Source organism: Phascolarctos cinereus, unplaced genomic scaffold (genome assembly GCF_003287225.1).
Source record: "Phascolarctos cinereus isolate Bilbo 61053 unplaced genomic scaffold, phaCin_HiC Scaffold_726;HRSCAF=1367, whole genome shotgun sequence".
In the NCBI taxonomy this organism is placed as follows: domain Eukaryota; kingdom Metazoa; phylum Chordata; class Mammalia; order Diprotodontia; family Phascolarctidae; genus Phascolarctos; species Phascolarctos cinereus.
The window spans coordinates 418427233-418444599 of record NW_027556098.1 but is presented as its reverse complement, the minus strand read 5'-3'; the positions used below and the strand labels follow the sequence as shown (position 1 = coordinate 418444599).

The following is a 17367-nucleotide window of genomic DNA, read 5'->3' as shown; positions in this document are numbered from 1 at the left end:
GCATTCTCTCTGGCTGTCCCCCATGCCTGGAACGCTCCCCCTGCTTTGTTCCAACTGCTCACATGCCTGCCTTCTTTTAAGTTCCAGCTAAAATCCCACCTTCTACAGGCTTTCCCCAGGCCTTTGATTATTTTCTATTTATCCTGTATATAGTCCGCTTGGTAAATATTGTACATAGTTGTTGCCTCCCCCATTTCTTCAGTGTCTTGATAAGCTAATGACTAGATATTTTCATTCCTTTGTAGCTACTTAGAAGGTAATTTCCATCCCTTCTGCTTGGTTTCACTAAGAAACAGAAAGGTATCATATCTTAGTATTTTACTACTGGTTCCAACTTTTTCACCGAATGCCTGCATTTAAACAAACTACTATCTACAAACAGTAATTATCTCCTCTTTGTCTATCGAATCTTTTCCTTACACCTTGCATTTCCAACACCAGATCCCATAATAGCAGAAGTAATGGTCATTTCTTTTCCCCCAATCTTATTGGGAAAATTCTAGTCTCTTAAAAATAATGCTAGCTCTGAAATACTTTTGATCATATCAAGGGATGCCTGAATGTTTGAATGTGTTAAGTGCTGCATTTTATCAAAGGCCTTTTCTGAACTGAGATAGACTGTAATAGGATTTACCAGAATTTTAAAAATACATATACATGTTTTATTGATATTTTTTGTCTTTTACATCAGTTTTCTTGGAAAGAATGATTCCAGCCTTCCTTCTAACAAAGCAGAACAATCAACACTTCCAATATAGTAACTTTCAATTTACACAACAATCTTTATGCCCTTCCCCCACACACCATGAAGGTAGTTTCAGTATGTTTCCTGAAACCTTCATTTATCAATTATGCAGTTTCACTTCGTTATAGTGGTCTTTCAAAATTACATTAGTGTGGTCTCTTGTTTACAGTGACTTTTTTGGGGGGTGCGGGTGGGGAAAATCCTTCTATATCCTCAAATTTTCCCAGGTTGCTCTGGATTCCTCTATTCAGTCATGCCTTAATGCCCAATATTTCATTATGCCAATTTTTTTGTACTTCACTAATTACGTACTCACTCATTTGATACCAGAGTACTGCTATGAAGCTCAAAATATGCTTCATCTTTATATGGGATAATATGCTGAAAAATGGAATCTCTGGATCAGAGCATGAAATTTAATCATTTTACCTGCATAATTCCAGACTGCTATGGAGACCTGGATCAACTCACAGCCCTGTTAAGTACATCGGTATACCTGTTCGAATATCTTTCCATATGCAACGCTGAGCAACTAGTCCAGTGCAGGGAATGAACTTACCAAGGGAAAATGAAACCAATTGTCCAAGCGAATTATTCTAACGTAATTAACAGTGTCATTGCTATTCAGAGAATCCTATTCCAGGACTCTGTTTTACTGCACTGGGTAGCTAAGAGGGCTATTACTTTCTCTCCCAACCAGGCTGGTATCAAACTGTTGGAACTAGCCTGATAGAGAAAATTGATAAACAGCATCTCACTACTAAATAATCTCAAAGCACGATGGATTACTAGAAACCATCTACTCCTGACCATTCCTGAAAAAGAACACCCTCTAAAGTCATCAAGAGGGCACTGGGTCCTGTCCTACCACTACATTTAACGGAGTGAACACATGGAGAGACTGTTCAGCATAATTACTGCCTTAGTAAGGAAGAAAACCTATTGTTATGCATGGATTATTAGGAAATAGGCACAAAAGGTACTTTGGGGCATTGGGACTCTTCTAAGGAGATAGCACTTCAGTTTATTATATAGAATAAAATGTGTAAATATAATGGACACATGCAGAAGGGACTTGGAAGAAATGTGCAAATGTGCTACATGTGGCTCGGCTTTGGCTTCTGGGATTTCCATCTGCCAGTATGCTGCAAGTTTGGTTTAATCCCACTGGTTACTGACACCAGTAACGCTTGAGCCCAAGGAGAATTTAATATAGTAGCCTGTTTATGCTCCATTATATTGTAGCTCAAATTTCCCCAACAAGTTATGGATTTGTGAACCCAGGGTCCAATTCTTGTTCACACACAGAAATCTGCTGAAAACTTCACCTTCCCTTGCAAGAAGTAAAGTCAAAACTTCATTATTCTCAAACTCCTATTATTAAATGGGAGGGCTTCTATTTCACAAGGTAGTTAAACCAGACCTCTTTCAAGCTATCTTTGGGCTCTAACTACTATAATTGTATTTTAGACCCCAGGTCAAACAAGAACACTGAGTGGACCCAACCAAGCCCTGGGATTAATTACTTCAGAGAACTACACTATCTATTCTCCTATTGTGGGCAGGAAGGCCATCTGTCATTTATCTACTATTTGTTCTTGCTAACTTTAGCAAATTTACTGAAATTATTTACGAAACTGGTACTATAGAGGCTCTTTCAGGATCTATTCATACAACTTCAACACCTAAAGCAGGCAACATGCATTCCAGATTAAAGGTTTTCATTACTTTATTATTACTACGATTATTAATTTTCCTTTCAAATCCCCAAACAATAGTGTAACTTGTGAATAAAAAATTGACATTTTAACTCTCAGTATTTAACAAGTAATGAGACTAAAGGAAGCACAGACTAGTGGGTCTGGCACCAGACTGTCAGGGTTTAAATACTGCCTCATATACCCACTAGCTATATGATTCTGGGCAAGTCACTTAATGACTCTTCCTTTGTGTCCTAACCTATAAAATGAGGCAGTTGGACTCGATGTCCTTTTAAGGTTCTTTTCAGCTTTAAGCCTATGACTTTGTAATCCTATGAAATATTTCCCATACTAAAACCCCACAGTAAAATTTCCACACGAACCCTGTAATAAGAAGTTAAAATACACATGCAAGAGTCGTTCCACGGCCAGTCTTAGTCACAGATGAAGCCTGAGGTGGTAGGTTTCCCTATGGGTCGAAGTTACAGCTTCCCCACAATGACAGCATTTACATTAATTGTCCAACAGTATGCAATCACTGATATTCTCAAATGTGTCCTAGCAGTTGCCTTTCACACTCATTGATTATACTTCAGTGATTTATCTCTAGTATGAATTTTTTTATGAGCCTTGTAAGTTTGCTTCTGCCTGAAGGACTTCCCACACTCATTACATTCAAAGGGTCTCTCTCCAGTATGGATTCTCTCATGTTCGGTAAGGTAATGCTTCTGAGTAAAAGCTTTTCCACATTCATTACACGTGTAGGGTTTCTCTCCAGTATGGATTCTCAGATGTTTACTGTAGGATGTATTATAAATGAAGGCTTTTCCACATACATTACATTTATAAGGCTTCTCTCCAGTGTGAATTCTCTGATGAACAACAAAAGATTCCCTCAGGCTAAAGTCTTTCCCACATTCATTACACTTATAACGTTTCTCCTGATTATGAGTTTTTCGATGTATACGAAAGTATCCCCGATTTCTGAAGGTTTTCCCACAGTCACCACATGTGTAACGTTTCTCTCCATGTTTTTCCTTATGTACACTAAGTCCTCCCCTGTCTCTGAAGGCTTTTCCACATTCACTACATTTAAAAGGTTTCTCTCCAGTATGAATTCTTTTATGTATGTTAAGCTGTCCCACCACTCGGAAAGCTTTGCCACATTCATTACATTCAAAGGGCTTCTCTCCAGTATGAATCATTTTGTGTTTTTTTAAGTTTGCCTTCTGGCAAAAAGTTTTCCCACAGTCAATACACTCATGAAGCTTCTCTCCAGTATGAATTTTCTGGTGACAAATAAAGGATGTTTTATCAGTGAACTCTTTCCCACAGTCATTACATTTATATGGTATCTCTCCAGTGTGAATTCTCTTGTGTTTCTTGAGGCATATTCCTCGACTGAAGGCCTTCCCACATTCATTACATATATATGGTTTCTCTCCTGTATGAATTCTTTCATGCTGAATAAGGACACAATTGTCAATGAAAGCTTTCCCACATTGTTTACATTTATATGGTTTTTCTCCAGTATGAATTCTCTGATGTTTACTAAGGTTTCCAAACTGTCTGAAAACTTTGCCACATACATTACATTCATAGGGTTTCTCCCCAGTGTGAATTCTCTGGTGTTCATTAAGGTGTTTATATTGGCTAAAAGCTTTCCCACATTCATTACATGTAAAAGGTTTCTCTCCAGTATGAATTCTTTGGTGTTGATTAAGGTGTCCTTTTTGGCTAAAGCCTTTCCCACACTGACTACATTTGTAGGGCTTTTCTCCAGTATGAATTCTTTGATGTTTAACCAGGGATGAATCAATGCTGAAGGCTTTTCCACAGTCATTACATACATAGGGTTTCTCTCCAGTATGAATTCTCTGATGTTGAATAAGATGTGCCTTCCGCCGATAGGCTTTTGTACATTCATTACATTTAAAAGGCTTCTCTCCAGTATGGATTCTCTGGTGTGCAATAAGGCATGAGCTACTGCTGAAGGTTTTCCCACACTGACTACACGTATGGTGTTTCTCTCCACTGTGTAATCTGTGGTACTGAAAAAGGTCTGAGTGGTAAATGACAGGCTTCTTGCATTTATAGTTACAGATTTTCTTCCCTAAGGAATTCCTATTATGGTCAATTATGTCTGACAACTGCCTGAAGCTCCTTCCAAGTGTGTCATGTTGACTGTGCTGTCCTCCTGCAGTAGCTCTTTGTCTGGGAACAAGAACAGACCCTAACTTGAACCTTCTCCCAAAAGCACTCTGTTCATGAACATCCAAGTCATTCGAAGTCATTCTGTGACCTCCTGTAACTTGCTGGGACCATCTCTCCTCCTTCCCCTTATGGTCTTCCAACCAGACATTAAAACCCCACGCTTCACCTAACTTAGAATTCCAGATGGGATTCTTTGAGAGTCTCTCCTTGACTGATGCTCCCATAAAAATGCCGTAATTTATAGATGGTTCCTTGATCTCATACCTTGTATGTTGAATGAAGAAATCTGAAACAAACAAAAAGTACCCTGTTAATATCCATATTCACTTTGCTACAAGAAAGGAAACTTGTTTTGTGTCAAGTTCTATTATTCCTCGAGGAGAAGGATAACCCACTGGAAAAAGGCAGAACAATCTTTTCTTAGAAACTGTATAAGGGAGAAGTGTGGAGGAAGATGAGATATTAACAGAATATCTAATTATCAGGGATTAGTTTATGTAACCTGATTCAAAATAGCCTTTTCTATAAAAGCTATAGAAACTGTTACTATCCTTTTTCTGGTTTTGTTTTTTGTTACTGTCTCTTTAAGAAAACAAATGGGGGCACCTAGATGGTGCAGTGAATACAGCATTGGCCCTGGAGTCAGAAGGACCCAAGTTCAAATGTGTCCTCAGACACATAACACTCACTAGCTGTGTGATTCTAGGCAAGTCACTTAACCCCAATTGCCTCACAAAGAAAAAAATCAAACCATATTTATATTTATATTTAGAATTGGGGGGTGGGGTGGGGGTTGTGGTGAGAACTTAAAAAGCCACTTGGGAAAAATAGTTTAATGCAAATTACTTTTCCCCATAGAGTCAGGAACATGTTTCATGAGTGATCTATTTGGGTAGCAGTTTAAGAAGCTAAGGAAATGACCTGATGTGACAGAATTGTCTTAAATCCTGTTTTATAAGGAAATCCTACAGTTTACAATGATAATTCTATGAAGAGGCTGAGAAGCTGATAGACTCTTCTCCCTCTACATATTATCTAACCTGGGAATCTCATCAGCTGGATTTAATTACCACCTCTACGCTGATGATTCTCAAATTTACCTTTCCAGTTCCAACCTCTCTGCTAAGCACCAATCTCATCTCCAACTGCCTTTCCGACATCTCTAAGTGACGTCCAGCAGACACCTTCAACTCAACACGTCTAAAACAGAGCTCATCATCATTCCCCTTGCACCATCCTCTACTGCCCCCTACATCCTCCCAGCCCCTCAGGCTCACCACCCAGAATCATCCTGGATTCCTCACTTTCTCATACACTGTGCACATCACTACCACCATCCAAGCTATTGCCAAGGCCTGTTGATATAACTTCTGCAACATATCCCTTAAATAGGTCCCCTTCTCCCCATCGACACAGCCCTCATCATCTCCTGCCTGGATTACTGCAACAGCTGCTGGTGGCTCTCCCTGCCTCCAGTCTCTCCCCATTCCAATCCATCTCCATTCAGCCACTAAAATGATTTTTCCTAAAGCACAGGTCTGATCATGTCACCGCACCCCCCCCCCCACATAAACTCTAGTGGTTCACCATTGCCTCCAGGACAAACAGAAAATGCTCTTTGGCATTCAAAGTCCTTCATAACCTGCCCGCCTCCTACCTTTTCCTTCTTACATTACTCCTCAACGCATACTCTGATCCACTGGCCTCCTGGCCACTCCATGAACAACACTCCTCTTGTCTCTAGCTACTCCTCATGCTTGGAATGCTCTTCCTTCCTCCACTCCAACTACTGACTTCCCTAAGTCCCAACTAAAATCCCACCTTCTGCAGGAAGTCTTCCCCCAACCCTCTCAGACCCAGTGCTTCTCGCTGTTATTTCCCATGTATCCTGTCTATAGTTTATTTCTTATATGTGTTTGCATGCTGTCTCCCCCATTATACTGTAAACTCTTTCAAGAACTTTATTATTTATTGTCTTCTGCCTCTTTTTGTATCCCAGTACTCAGCACGATGCCTAGCACATGGTAGGAGATTATTAATTATGATGAGTGTTTGAAGTGACTCAGGTTGTGAGTCAAAATATTATAAATAGTTATACAGCTTTATGCTTCCTGCCTTCATTTGTTAATTGTGAACAGGCAATAATCAAAATGTTTAAAGAGCAACTGCAACCAGCAAAGTTTCTCCATTTCATTAATAACTGGTGTCTAATGAACTAGATTACAGTCTTGAGATAATTAACGAGAAATTTATTAATAAGTAATAGTCATAGCATATCCCTAGATTACAGAACTCAACAGGATAAAATTAAATATACAGCAGAGTCAAGTAGCAAGCCGAGGCCGGCTGACTCCAGACCCCATTGACTTTGATGCACACACGTTCTTCATACCAGTTACATTTATTTTCTACAGTATAGAAAGCATTTGTAGATGTCATCAGAATACTAATATGTAAACTGGGAATACAGCTAATCATTACAAGGAGGAAATTGGTTAATTTTAGATACAACACTATAACACTAATAAACTGGCAACATTCAGGAAACTAACATCTAGACACTCATTTGTGAACCATTAGAGAAGAAAGTATGGATCCCTAACACCCAACATGGATCCAGTAAGAAAACATTCACAATAAACACATCATTTCTTTTAGTGGTGAGGTTCTAGAGTTAAGGATGGGAAAATACTGTAAGGAATCGGAAAGCCAACTACTGCTTTGCAGATTTAAAGTGATACCAAATTTCAAAATAGTATCTTTCTAGAATTGGAGAAATTATGAACAAAATTCATTTGGAGGAACCAAAGTGAAGAATCTCAAGGTGAAGAATAAAAAGAATGAAGGTTTAGGTTTACCAGATTTGAAATTATACTAAAAAAGATTTCTTTTTTTTTTTTTTAAAGAAGTTTGGTATCAGTTAAAATCAACAGAACAAACCTAGTGATAAAAACACAGCAGGCACACAAAAATTGGTGGTTTTCTACTAACCTGAGAATTGGTTATTGAGATTAGAGGTAAAAGAAACTTAGTCAATAAGAGCTTCTGGAAAAGCTAAAAAGCAATTTGGCAAGAATGAAGCTTGGATTTTGTGCAATATACCCAAAGTAGATATGTGACATAAAGGTTACATCATTAAAAAAGGTCACCTTTCATGATGATAGGTAAATGACTTTCAAAGAATAGAGGCGATTATAAAAGCTAAAGTGGGCAAATTAAATTAATATGAAGTTGATACAAATACGTAAGAACAAAAGCTATTCTCAAATACTTAAGCGGTTAGAGGAAATGAACACTCTTCAAAATAGGAACTGCAAACTTATCAACTATATGAAAATATTCCCAATTACTAATAAATGAAGAAATCCATATTAAAACACTCCAGTTTCATTTCATACCATCACTTGTACAAAGCTGAGGATGACATAACCAGATCACATTATGACAATGACTATTTTGACAGCAGTTTGACATACATAGAGAAGGGGAGAGGAGAATTACAAAGAGATCTAAGGTGAGCAGACAGACAAGGAGGCCACTGCACTCTTTTAGATCAGGTAGGTAACACGGGCCTGAACTGGGGTGAGTTCAAGAGACCAAGGAAGATACAAAAGCTATACAAGAGATGCTATGGAGATACAATCTAGGGGATCTGCCAACTGATTCTCTTTACCCATTGTATCCAAAAAAGTTATGAATGCACTAAGTGGAGATGCCACAGACAAAAATAACACAGTTTTTATAAAGAGCCCTTTCGGGGAAGATGGAGTTTGATTTTAGACACGCTAAATCTGGATTGCTCAGGGACCCCTGAAGAGGGAGGTCTCCAAGACAGTTGGGGATGGGGTTCTGGATCAAGAATGGTAACACTGTAGAAATACACTTGAGAACCAGATGCACAGGACTGGTCACTACAGAAGCTGTCTATAGGAGATAAATGAAACTGTCCAAAGAAGAAATACAGATAGAAATGGTGAGGGCCCAGGAAATGCCCTTGGGGAAGCCCCATTTTGAAAAGTGTGTGAAAGAATGAGGCACCATCAAAGAAAGAGCAACTAAAGAGATGAGAACAGAATTAGAATACTGTGGCATGTTTTATGTTAAAAAGACAGAAGGGGCTGAAAACGTATAGAGCCAAAAATAATCATGTATAAGCCATTTCTCCCCTAACGTCTGGGTCCCCCTATGTCTCCCAGGTCTCAATAATGAGGGCACAGCTTTGGCCGCCCCATTTTTTCCAACCTGGTCCTGGCAGCCTGGGGGAACCTCCACTCCTAGGAGTTCACTGTACAGGTGCCAGACTTAGTGTGTAGATATGCATAACTTGCATTAGCCCTCACTACAGAAGCTCCTATTAACTCCCAGGGTCATGGCATCCACCAGGAATCCACACCACCATGCCTTCATAGACCACTTTTTCAATTAGTTTAGCAGCCCATGGTGGGGACAACTGGGGTATTTCGGTAGACCCTCTAGAAGACTTTTCAGGACTGGCAAAATCTGAATATATCTGCAGGCAGGTAAGAGTAAGCTTTGTGTTTCAGAGTGAGAGAAAGACGGGAAATACAAGAATATTACTGTTGTAAGTATAAATATGACAAAAACAGAAGCACAGACATTTATGGAAAGCAATGTAAAACGAAGCAGAACTAAGAAAACAATACATGTAGTAATTACAACAAAGCAAATAGGAAGCACAAAAGATACCGAAAGTGAATACTGCAAAATCATAATGGCTAAGTTTGTCCCAAAGAAGAGATCTAAGAAGACACTTCTGGGCAGGGGGAAGAATTAAAAGTTTGGAAAAGTGCATATAATGGTGGGCTTTTTTTGATGCACTGTAAGTTCTGTCAAACTATTTTTCTTCCTCTTTTCTTTTTTTATTGAAAGTTTTTTTGAAACAGATAATGTGAAAATATTTTAAAGAAGATAAAGAAAACTGTTGCTATTGTCCCGGATGATGGGAAGACACCTTTACTGAAGTCTTATCGTGACACATCATCGTGGTACCCAGGGAAGCCTGGGCTCTCCAAGGTCACGTTAGTGGGAGGCGAGCTGTGAGCCAATCCTACCATACTTGAAAGGGTTTCTGTACAAGGATGTCTTTCATATGAGATCCAGCCTAGCAAAATCTGGAGACTCATCATTCCCAAGTTGGCTAAAAGATGATGTAAAATGTCAAATGATGATCAGATACATAATCAAATGAGAGAATGTGTGCCAAGTGCTTTGGAAACCTTAACACACCACATAACTGCTAGCTATGGTGAAGCATTCAGCTGCAGCAAATCACAAAAACGATGCACTGCAAAAGAAGTCACAATTGTTTCCAGAGGGAGTACTCACATTGAAGAAATCACACATCCTCTGAGTATTAAAGAAAGTGGGAACGAAAATCAGACTGCTATCATTTTCAGAAAGAAAATGAAACAGAGATAATCCAGAGGACACATTTGTCAAGAAAGACAGTAAGATAACCTCAAAGGTAGGCAAAACCAAAAACATCATAAGTTTGTGTTTTTTTCTTTTAACATAGGCAGAAAAGCCTAAGAGAAAAAAAAAGGTATCTTTAAAGAGGTAGATACAGGGCAGCTAGGTGACGCATCTGATTGAGAAGCGGTGCTGGAGTCAGGAGGACCTAAGTTCAAATTTGGCCTCAGACACTTGACACTTACTAGTTCTATGACCCTGGGCAAGTCACTTAACCCCACTGCCTAGGGAAAAAAAAGAAAAAGAGAAAGATACATAAAGGACTAAAGAGGAGAAAATAAACACGGAGGGGTGAGGAGGGGAGGAAGGCTGAGATCCACAGTCCAGAAGGGTGAACATCAGATAAAAAGAATAAAAGGAAGACAAGAGGAGAAGTGTTACATATTTGTTCAAGCTCAAGAGGGCCTATAGGAGATCCCAGGGACAACAAATAATCAGTAATCAGACCAAATTCAACTGCCTCCTGGTGCTGGGGCCTTTGAGGAAGGTTCCCCGCCTACCATTTCAAAGGGACTCCAACGTTACTAACTTCTTGTTGGCAAGGACTGCCATCGGCCTGGTTTCACTCACTCACTCACTCACCCACCTTGACAAATGCCTCCCAGGGCTTCTCTCTCTGTTATCCATGGTGCTTCTCCTCTCTCCAACTGGGAAATCACATGAGGTTTGGGGGCTGGCAGTCCTCCTGGTAGGGAAAGAAATAGCAAAGTGCTGAGAACAGAAATCCATCTCAAAATTCACTGCAGCCCCTTTGTCTTTAACAAAAATGGGGCAGGCAGAGATTAACACCAAGGGTGCTCTTAGGCAATATGGAGGTCAGATCACCGAGTCCATGGGATCAGAGATTTCCAGCTGCAGGGGCCCATAGGAGGGGCCTGTAAGGGCCATGTGGTCTCACCCCTTCATTGTAGAAGCAAAAAAATCAGTTTATTTTGATCCTGCCAAGAGGAAGGGAAATCTTTCAAGCGTGCAGGGATCTGCACTGGGATTTCAGGAGAAAATATCTGCCCTGAGGGAACCCAACACAGGAAGTAACCCAAAGCTGGGATTTCTGCTTGCATAAATCTAAAACTGTTCCTTGGGGCCAGGAAAGAGCAACAATGAGATCCCCCATTACTAGAGGGGCAAAGAGGCAGCATGGTGCCACGGCCATCATGCCGCTCTTGGAACATAAGCTCCTCCAAGGCAGGAACTCTTTCACTGGTGAGTCTGTATTCTCAGCACCGAGCACAATGCCTTACATCTCAGACGTACTTAATCCATGCTTGGGAAAGTCGGGGAAGACCTGTATTCAAACAGTTGCTCAGACACTCCTAAAGTATGGGGCCAATGGAAAGACATCTAGTGTCTGTCTCTCATGCTTGGCACATGGAAGCCCTTTTATAAAGGACTGCTGATCTGCAGACTCGCTGGAACTGAGGTTTCCTCCTCTGGATGACTGCAGGGGATGATTACAGTACTGACCTCACAGGTTTGGGGTAGGATCAAATAAGGAACCAGAACTTAACCCCTGAAGTACAATACAAATGTCAGCCATGGTCCCCATTACCATCATCATTCACGACTATCCCTGAACACTAAGGTAAAACCCAGCTTGGCACTTCAGCCAGGCCACAAGGCTAGCCCAACAGACAGATGCCAGCTCACAGGGGCAAGCTGTCCTTACCAAGGGAGACAAAGTTCTGATAGTTCTCCAGCATCACCTCCCTGTACAGGTCCTTCTGGGCCGGCTCCAAGCGCCCCCACTCCTCCTGGGTGAAGTCCACAGCCACATCCTGGAACGTCACCGATTCCTGAAAGAGCCAACATTTCTGCTCACTCAGGAGCCATCCATGAGGCGGAACACGAGGGTGACAGGAAGCAGGCTGGTTCTAGGAGTTGTGCATGTGCCATCTCTAGAGTTTCTAGAGGCCTCATCTTGTGCAAAACTCTACTGTCACAGAGTCAGCAGTAACAGCAGCAGTCACTATCAAAACCCCTTTCTAAACAGACACACATGTTAAGCAAGGCCCACTCCCAACTGACACATTTTAGGCAGAATAAAGAGGATGGCCACAAAGAATGCATGAAGGTGTAAGCTCTTGTCAGCACTAATTAACAACAGCTCATTCTTTCTCTCATAAGGCATCATCCTCCTGGTCAAAAATGGTAAATTTATTTGGTAAAAATAAAAAAAGAATTATTTGGTAATTATTTGGTAAAAATAAAAAAAAATGGCAAACTAGGGGTGGGATGTGGGTGAGTCAGTGGTTGCCACAATGACTGGATTTTGGGGTGAAATGTCCAGTGACAAGGATGGGATTGGGCATAGCATGCTAACACATGGAAAACAGCAAGAGCCAAGCTATGGAGGGCAGCAATTCCAACCTGATGATCTCAGGACCCCTTTCTACTTTTAAAAACCACTGAAGATAACAGCACCCTAAAGGCTTTTGTTTATGTGGCTTAGATCTATCAACATTTGCCTTATCAAAGATTCAAATATGTTAATGTTTTCATGAAAGCAATTTTGACTTCAGGGACCCCAGACCACACTTTAAAGCCTGCCAACACTGAGCAGCAGTAATGTGTACACCAGGTTCACTGTGATTGTGTCCTGGGGCTCTTTGTCAGCATCTGGTAAAGCCTAGGCGACCCTTCTCAGAAGGTTTTTAAGTGCACAAAATAGAACACATAAGATTAGAAAGGAAGCTATATTAAAATAGTTATAAGATAGTAAAACAAGTGCATGAGCTCCCCTAAAACCTATCCGGGGAACCCCTGAGGGCCTATGAACCCTCATACCATATGTGGCTCCTGTGAAGAAACTGGGAATACTTGGCGTAGATAACAGAGATACCATAGCTGGCTTCAAATATCTGAACACCTGTCATGTGGAAGATAAGATGTCTCCCTGGGCTATAAAGGGCAGAGCCAGCATGATGGGTGGAACATGCAGTGGGAGATTTAGGTTTAAGACAGGGAAAAAACTTTCTATCAATCAAAGTAATCTCAAAGTGGAGCAGACACCTTTAGGAAGCAGTGAGCTTGTCTTTATGGCAGGCCATCAAAAAGAAGCAGATGACCACATCTGGTCTGTTAAGAGTGGGATTCCTTTTGGGGTGAAACAGGCTCTAAGTCCCTTCCAACTTAGATTTTGTGACCTCAAATTTAGAACAGCAACAACCACATTTACAGACAATCACAAACTGAAATTGTTAGCATACTCTACCTCCTTTTCCTTTTCATTCTGCCACACTCTGCAGGAGGAAAGGGGGGCTGCTATACAAGGATGAAAACCTTACTTCTGTCTTGGGTCCTAATAGGTAGAGGTTAAATACGACAGAAAAACAAATATGGAGAGAAATGGGAGAACCAAGAAATATGTACTTTTAAAGTACACAAGAACCTTTCACAACAGAAGCCCTTGGTAAACTGGAAAAAGGCAGAAATTATGAAAACTCTCTTTTCAAACCACAAAGTAGTAATCTAGAAATAAATCACGCTGACTGGTCCTTTACTGAACTCCTAAAATTTCCTCTCTTGACATCTTTGGATGGATGACTTGGATATGGGTACAGTGCTGGATTTGGAAAACAGGAAGAACTCAGGGCAAGAGTAGCCTCTTACACACATCAGCGGAGTGACCACAGGTAAGTCACTGACTTATCTGAGCTTCAGGAAATTCCCAGAGATGTATTTATTAATCAAGTGTTAAGCTGGTTGGGAGTCTCCACGGTGCCGAGCAAGGTGCCAAAACCAACCAGATCACAGCTCCTAAGGCACTTGGTCGTGTTTCCTTATGATTAAAAATAGATCTAACTTTCCATCTGTAATAACACAAGTATTTACTCTTTTCTGCAGTTTATTTCACAGCACTTGGAAAAGAACATTATAGAACTGGTTCAATGAACAAGCAAAAGTTCTCCAGGACAGAACAGAACTAAGAAAACGGGGAACGGTCCTGATGTACTGCGGCCTAATGGAAAGAACACACAGGCAGCTAAATGGCTCAATGAATAGAGCGCTGGGCCTCTAGTAAGGAAGACTCGGTTCAAATCTGGCCTCAGACACTTATGAGCTGTGTGACCCTGGGTAAGTCACTTAACCTATTTGCCTTAATCCACTGGAGATGGAAATGGCAAACCACTCCAGTTAGCTCTCCCAAGAAAACCCCATAACAGGGTCATGAAGAGTCAGACAAGACTGAATGGCTAAATAATGATAATAACAATGGAAACAACACATGGCAGAGAGTCCTGAGACCTCAGATCTTGTACTCTCTGCAACAGGTGACTTTAGTGGATGACAGCTTGAGAGAAACCTGAGAAGACCCGTACAAACATCCGTACAAACAGATGCAGAGGGCGATGAGCAGAACAAGGAGAATTTTTATAACAACAATGTTGTAAAAACAAACAACTGTGAAAGACTTGGGAACTCTGGTCAACAACGATCCCACTATAATTCCAGAGGATCCATACTGAAATGTTACCCCTCTCCTAATAGATAGTGATGGATTGAGACACATGTTTTTTGGACATGGCCAATTTGGGAACTTGTTTTCTGTGACAACATATGTTTGTAACAGGAGTTTTGTTTTTCTTGCCTTTTTCTCAACTGGAGGGAAAAGAATGAGAAGGAGAGTGAAAGAAAGAAAATGGATCTTCATATGAAAAGAAAAATTTAATTAAAAAAAAAAGATGATCTTGAATGAGACCCTCTACTTTCCTGAGCCTCACCTTATCATGCCAGATAAAGAGGGTTGGTCTATCTAATCTCTTCCAGCTCCAATGATCTATGAACTCTATAAAGTCTGAGTAGCCAGTCATCAGAGGGAGAATATTCAAGGCTCGGGTCATCCCTGGATGGGACTTCATAGAGTGGAGAGGCTGGAGCACGAGGGAAAGAAATATATCCACATATTTCAGGAGAAAGAAACCATAACTCACCATTGACCCGGCTGTCAGAAGCCCAGAAGTCATTCTTTATTCCTCTTGTCTGAGGAAAGGCGAAATCTGGAAAACCTAGCCTGAAGGCAAAAAAAGAATTCAGGAGGGAAACAAAATTGACCTAGTAAAACAACACACTCTAGCCTAGGTGTGTGAGGCCCAAGACCCTTGAAGAGTAAGATCAAAAGGGGACCCACCTCCTTCTACAATCATAAGGAAGGGCCATGGACATCAGTCCCAGTGACCCCTTTGCCCATTGAACATGTTCCAAGGAACAAAACTGGCTATAGAACTGGGACACAGAGGTTGAATTTCAGTACTTCACCAGTGTCCAGCACTGAGAATTCAAGTTAGCTCTTCTGTGCCTCTGTTGCCTCCTTAATGAAAAACTGTCCAATATTTTCCACAAAGGACACAATGTGTGGCAAAAGGATTTGCTGAATTCCTTGGAGAAAACTACGGTACCTATGAGCAGATGTCTGGACCACAGAAACAGCAAGCATATGCCTGATAAAAAATAAAACTTTGGGGGTCAGCTAGACGGTGAGGTGTATAGAGTCAAGAGGACTTCAGTTCAAATCCAGCCTCAGACATTTACTAGCTGTGTGACCCCGGGCAAGTCACTTAACCCCCACTGCCTCAAAAAAAAAAATAAAAGAACTCATTCTACTTGATTCTGGGAGCACTGATGGTCATAAAAGTCATCTTTAAGATTCCCAATCACTTTGAGCAGGAGAGTAAACTAAATAAATCACAAATTGCTAGGGGGCACAGTAGATAAGAGTGCTGGGCCTGAGTCAGGAAGACTGGAGTTCAAATTGTGCCTTGGACACCTGGTAGCTGTGTGACATTAGACAAGTCTTCACCACTTTGCCTCAGTTCCCTCATCTGTAAAATGAGACCCTACCCCCCCCAGGGTCGTGAGATACGTATTGAGTGCTAAGGAGAGCACTTGGCACGTAGTAGGAGCCTCGTAACAGACCGGGGCTCTCCGCACTGAAGCAGGCTCTCGGGAGCTGGCTGGACCTTCTTCCCTAAGTACACCCTTCGCTAACTACGAGACCCAGGCGATCTGACAGCCCCCGCCGTGGGCTTGGGGGGTGGGAGGGGAGGGTCAACGAGATGCTATCTGCAAAGCCCCTCGCGGTGCCCCACGGGGCTCTTGCAGGCTCGCGCCCGCATCTCCCGGGAGCCACGAGCTCCGCCCCCCCCAGCCAGCTTCGGGCCCATTAGCCTCCGGGGGGGCGGGGCACAAACTGACCAATTTTGCGGATGGCCCAAGGGGAGGCTCAGCCCCCGATATCTTCAGAACGGACGCGGTGCCCCAAGCCTCACCCGCGGACGGAGGCGGGGCCAGCCCCGCACGCCACCGAAGCAGGAGGGCGGGGGTCGCGGCCCGGGGCGCTCGGCTACTCCCGCCCCTCCCCCGCGGGGGTCACATGACCCTCCTCCCCGCCCCCACCTCCCGGGCCTTACCCGCTCCTCGCGCCTCAGGCTCGGCTCCTCTGCAGTCCCGAACGCGCCTCGACCGAGGCCGCTCCCCCCGCACCTGCCCCAGCCACTGGCCCACCTCCTGCCCGACCGCAGCAGCCTCCGGATCCGCCCGACTCCGGCCACCGCGACGCCGAGTCGCCGGGGCCGCGCACGCACGCGAGCACGCACGCGCTCACGCAGCAGCACGCGTGCGCGTGCACGCAACGTGACTGGAGCTAAGCCTGGGATGGGCTGGGCGGACCCCGCCTTCCCCGTCCTCCTTACCCTTCTGCACGCACTCACGCGCTCCGCTCGCACGGAGGAATGGGCTCTGGGGCGGCTCCTCCCTCCCTGCCCGAGTATGTGGAGCCAGGACCCAGCCGCGTTGGGAAGAGCAGCGCCGCAGAAGACGGCGGGTTCGTGACCCTACGTGTCCTCACAGAGGCATCCTGGGAAATGAAGTCAGCCCTCAAAAGGAAGGAAGGAGCTGGAGGGGGCGGGGGAAGAGGGCCGTAAGGAGTCTGGGAAATGTAGGCGCGAGGCTCCTTCTGCGCAGACGCAGTGCAGTCTGCCACGTGGCGACTTCAAGACTGCCTCCGGTCCCTCCTCCCTTACCGTGGCAGCGCGGGACCGCTCCTGCTCCTGCAGCTCACCGCCACTGCCCCAACAAATACTCCTTAGTCTAGTTGGGTGGGACCCCCGCCCTCCTTCCAGAGTGGTCCTGGGTGCTGGTCGTATGTATCAGGAAGGAGGATTCGGTTACCCTCTAATGCCCATGGTGCACAGGACCCTGATCCAGTCACTGGAGTCCGTT

The 17367-nt window shown here is 43.0% G+C and overlaps 1 protein-coding gene across 2 annotated transcripts; it reads right to left on the bottom strand.

Moving 5' to 3' along the window:
- Positions 1-639: 639 nt before the first annotated feature.
- LOC110219748 (uncharacterized) lies at positions 640-16967 on the bottom strand. 2 transcript variants are annotated; one of them, XM_021003376.2, is made up of 5 exons: positions 16839-16967; positions 15081-15160; positions 11816-11942; positions 10736-10834; positions 640-4945 (listed from the first exon to the last, which is right to left on the bottom strand). In XM_021003376.2, the coding sequence occupies exons 2-5, from the start codon at positions 15111-15113 to the stop codon at positions 3024-3026; spliced, it is 2181 nt and encodes a 726-aa protein (XP_020859035.1). In that variant the 5' UTR covers positions 15114-15160; positions 16839-16967; the 3' UTR covers positions 640-3023. The 2 variants fall into 2 exon arrangements, with proteins under 2 accessions (XP_020859035.1, XP_020859034.1); XM_021003375.2 differs by lacking the exon at positions 16839-16967 and adding an exon at positions 16557-16786.
- Positions 16968-17367: the final 400 nt, after the last annotated feature.

Excerpts from the sequence above, each read along its gene's own strand:
- LOC110219748 (XM_021003376.2), bottom strand. The coding sequence starts at position 15,113 with ATGACTTCTGGGCTTCTGACAGCCGGGTCAATG. Across the intron at positions 11,943-15,080 it reads TTCTGACAGCCGGGTCAATG|GAATCGGTGACGTTCCAGGA; the intron begins GTGAGTTATGGT and ends TGGCTCTTTCAG. Across the intron at positions 4,946-10,735 it reads CCTGGGAGGCATTTGTCAAG|ATTTCTTCATTCAACATACA; the intron begins GTGGGTGAGTGA and ends TGTTTGTTTCAG.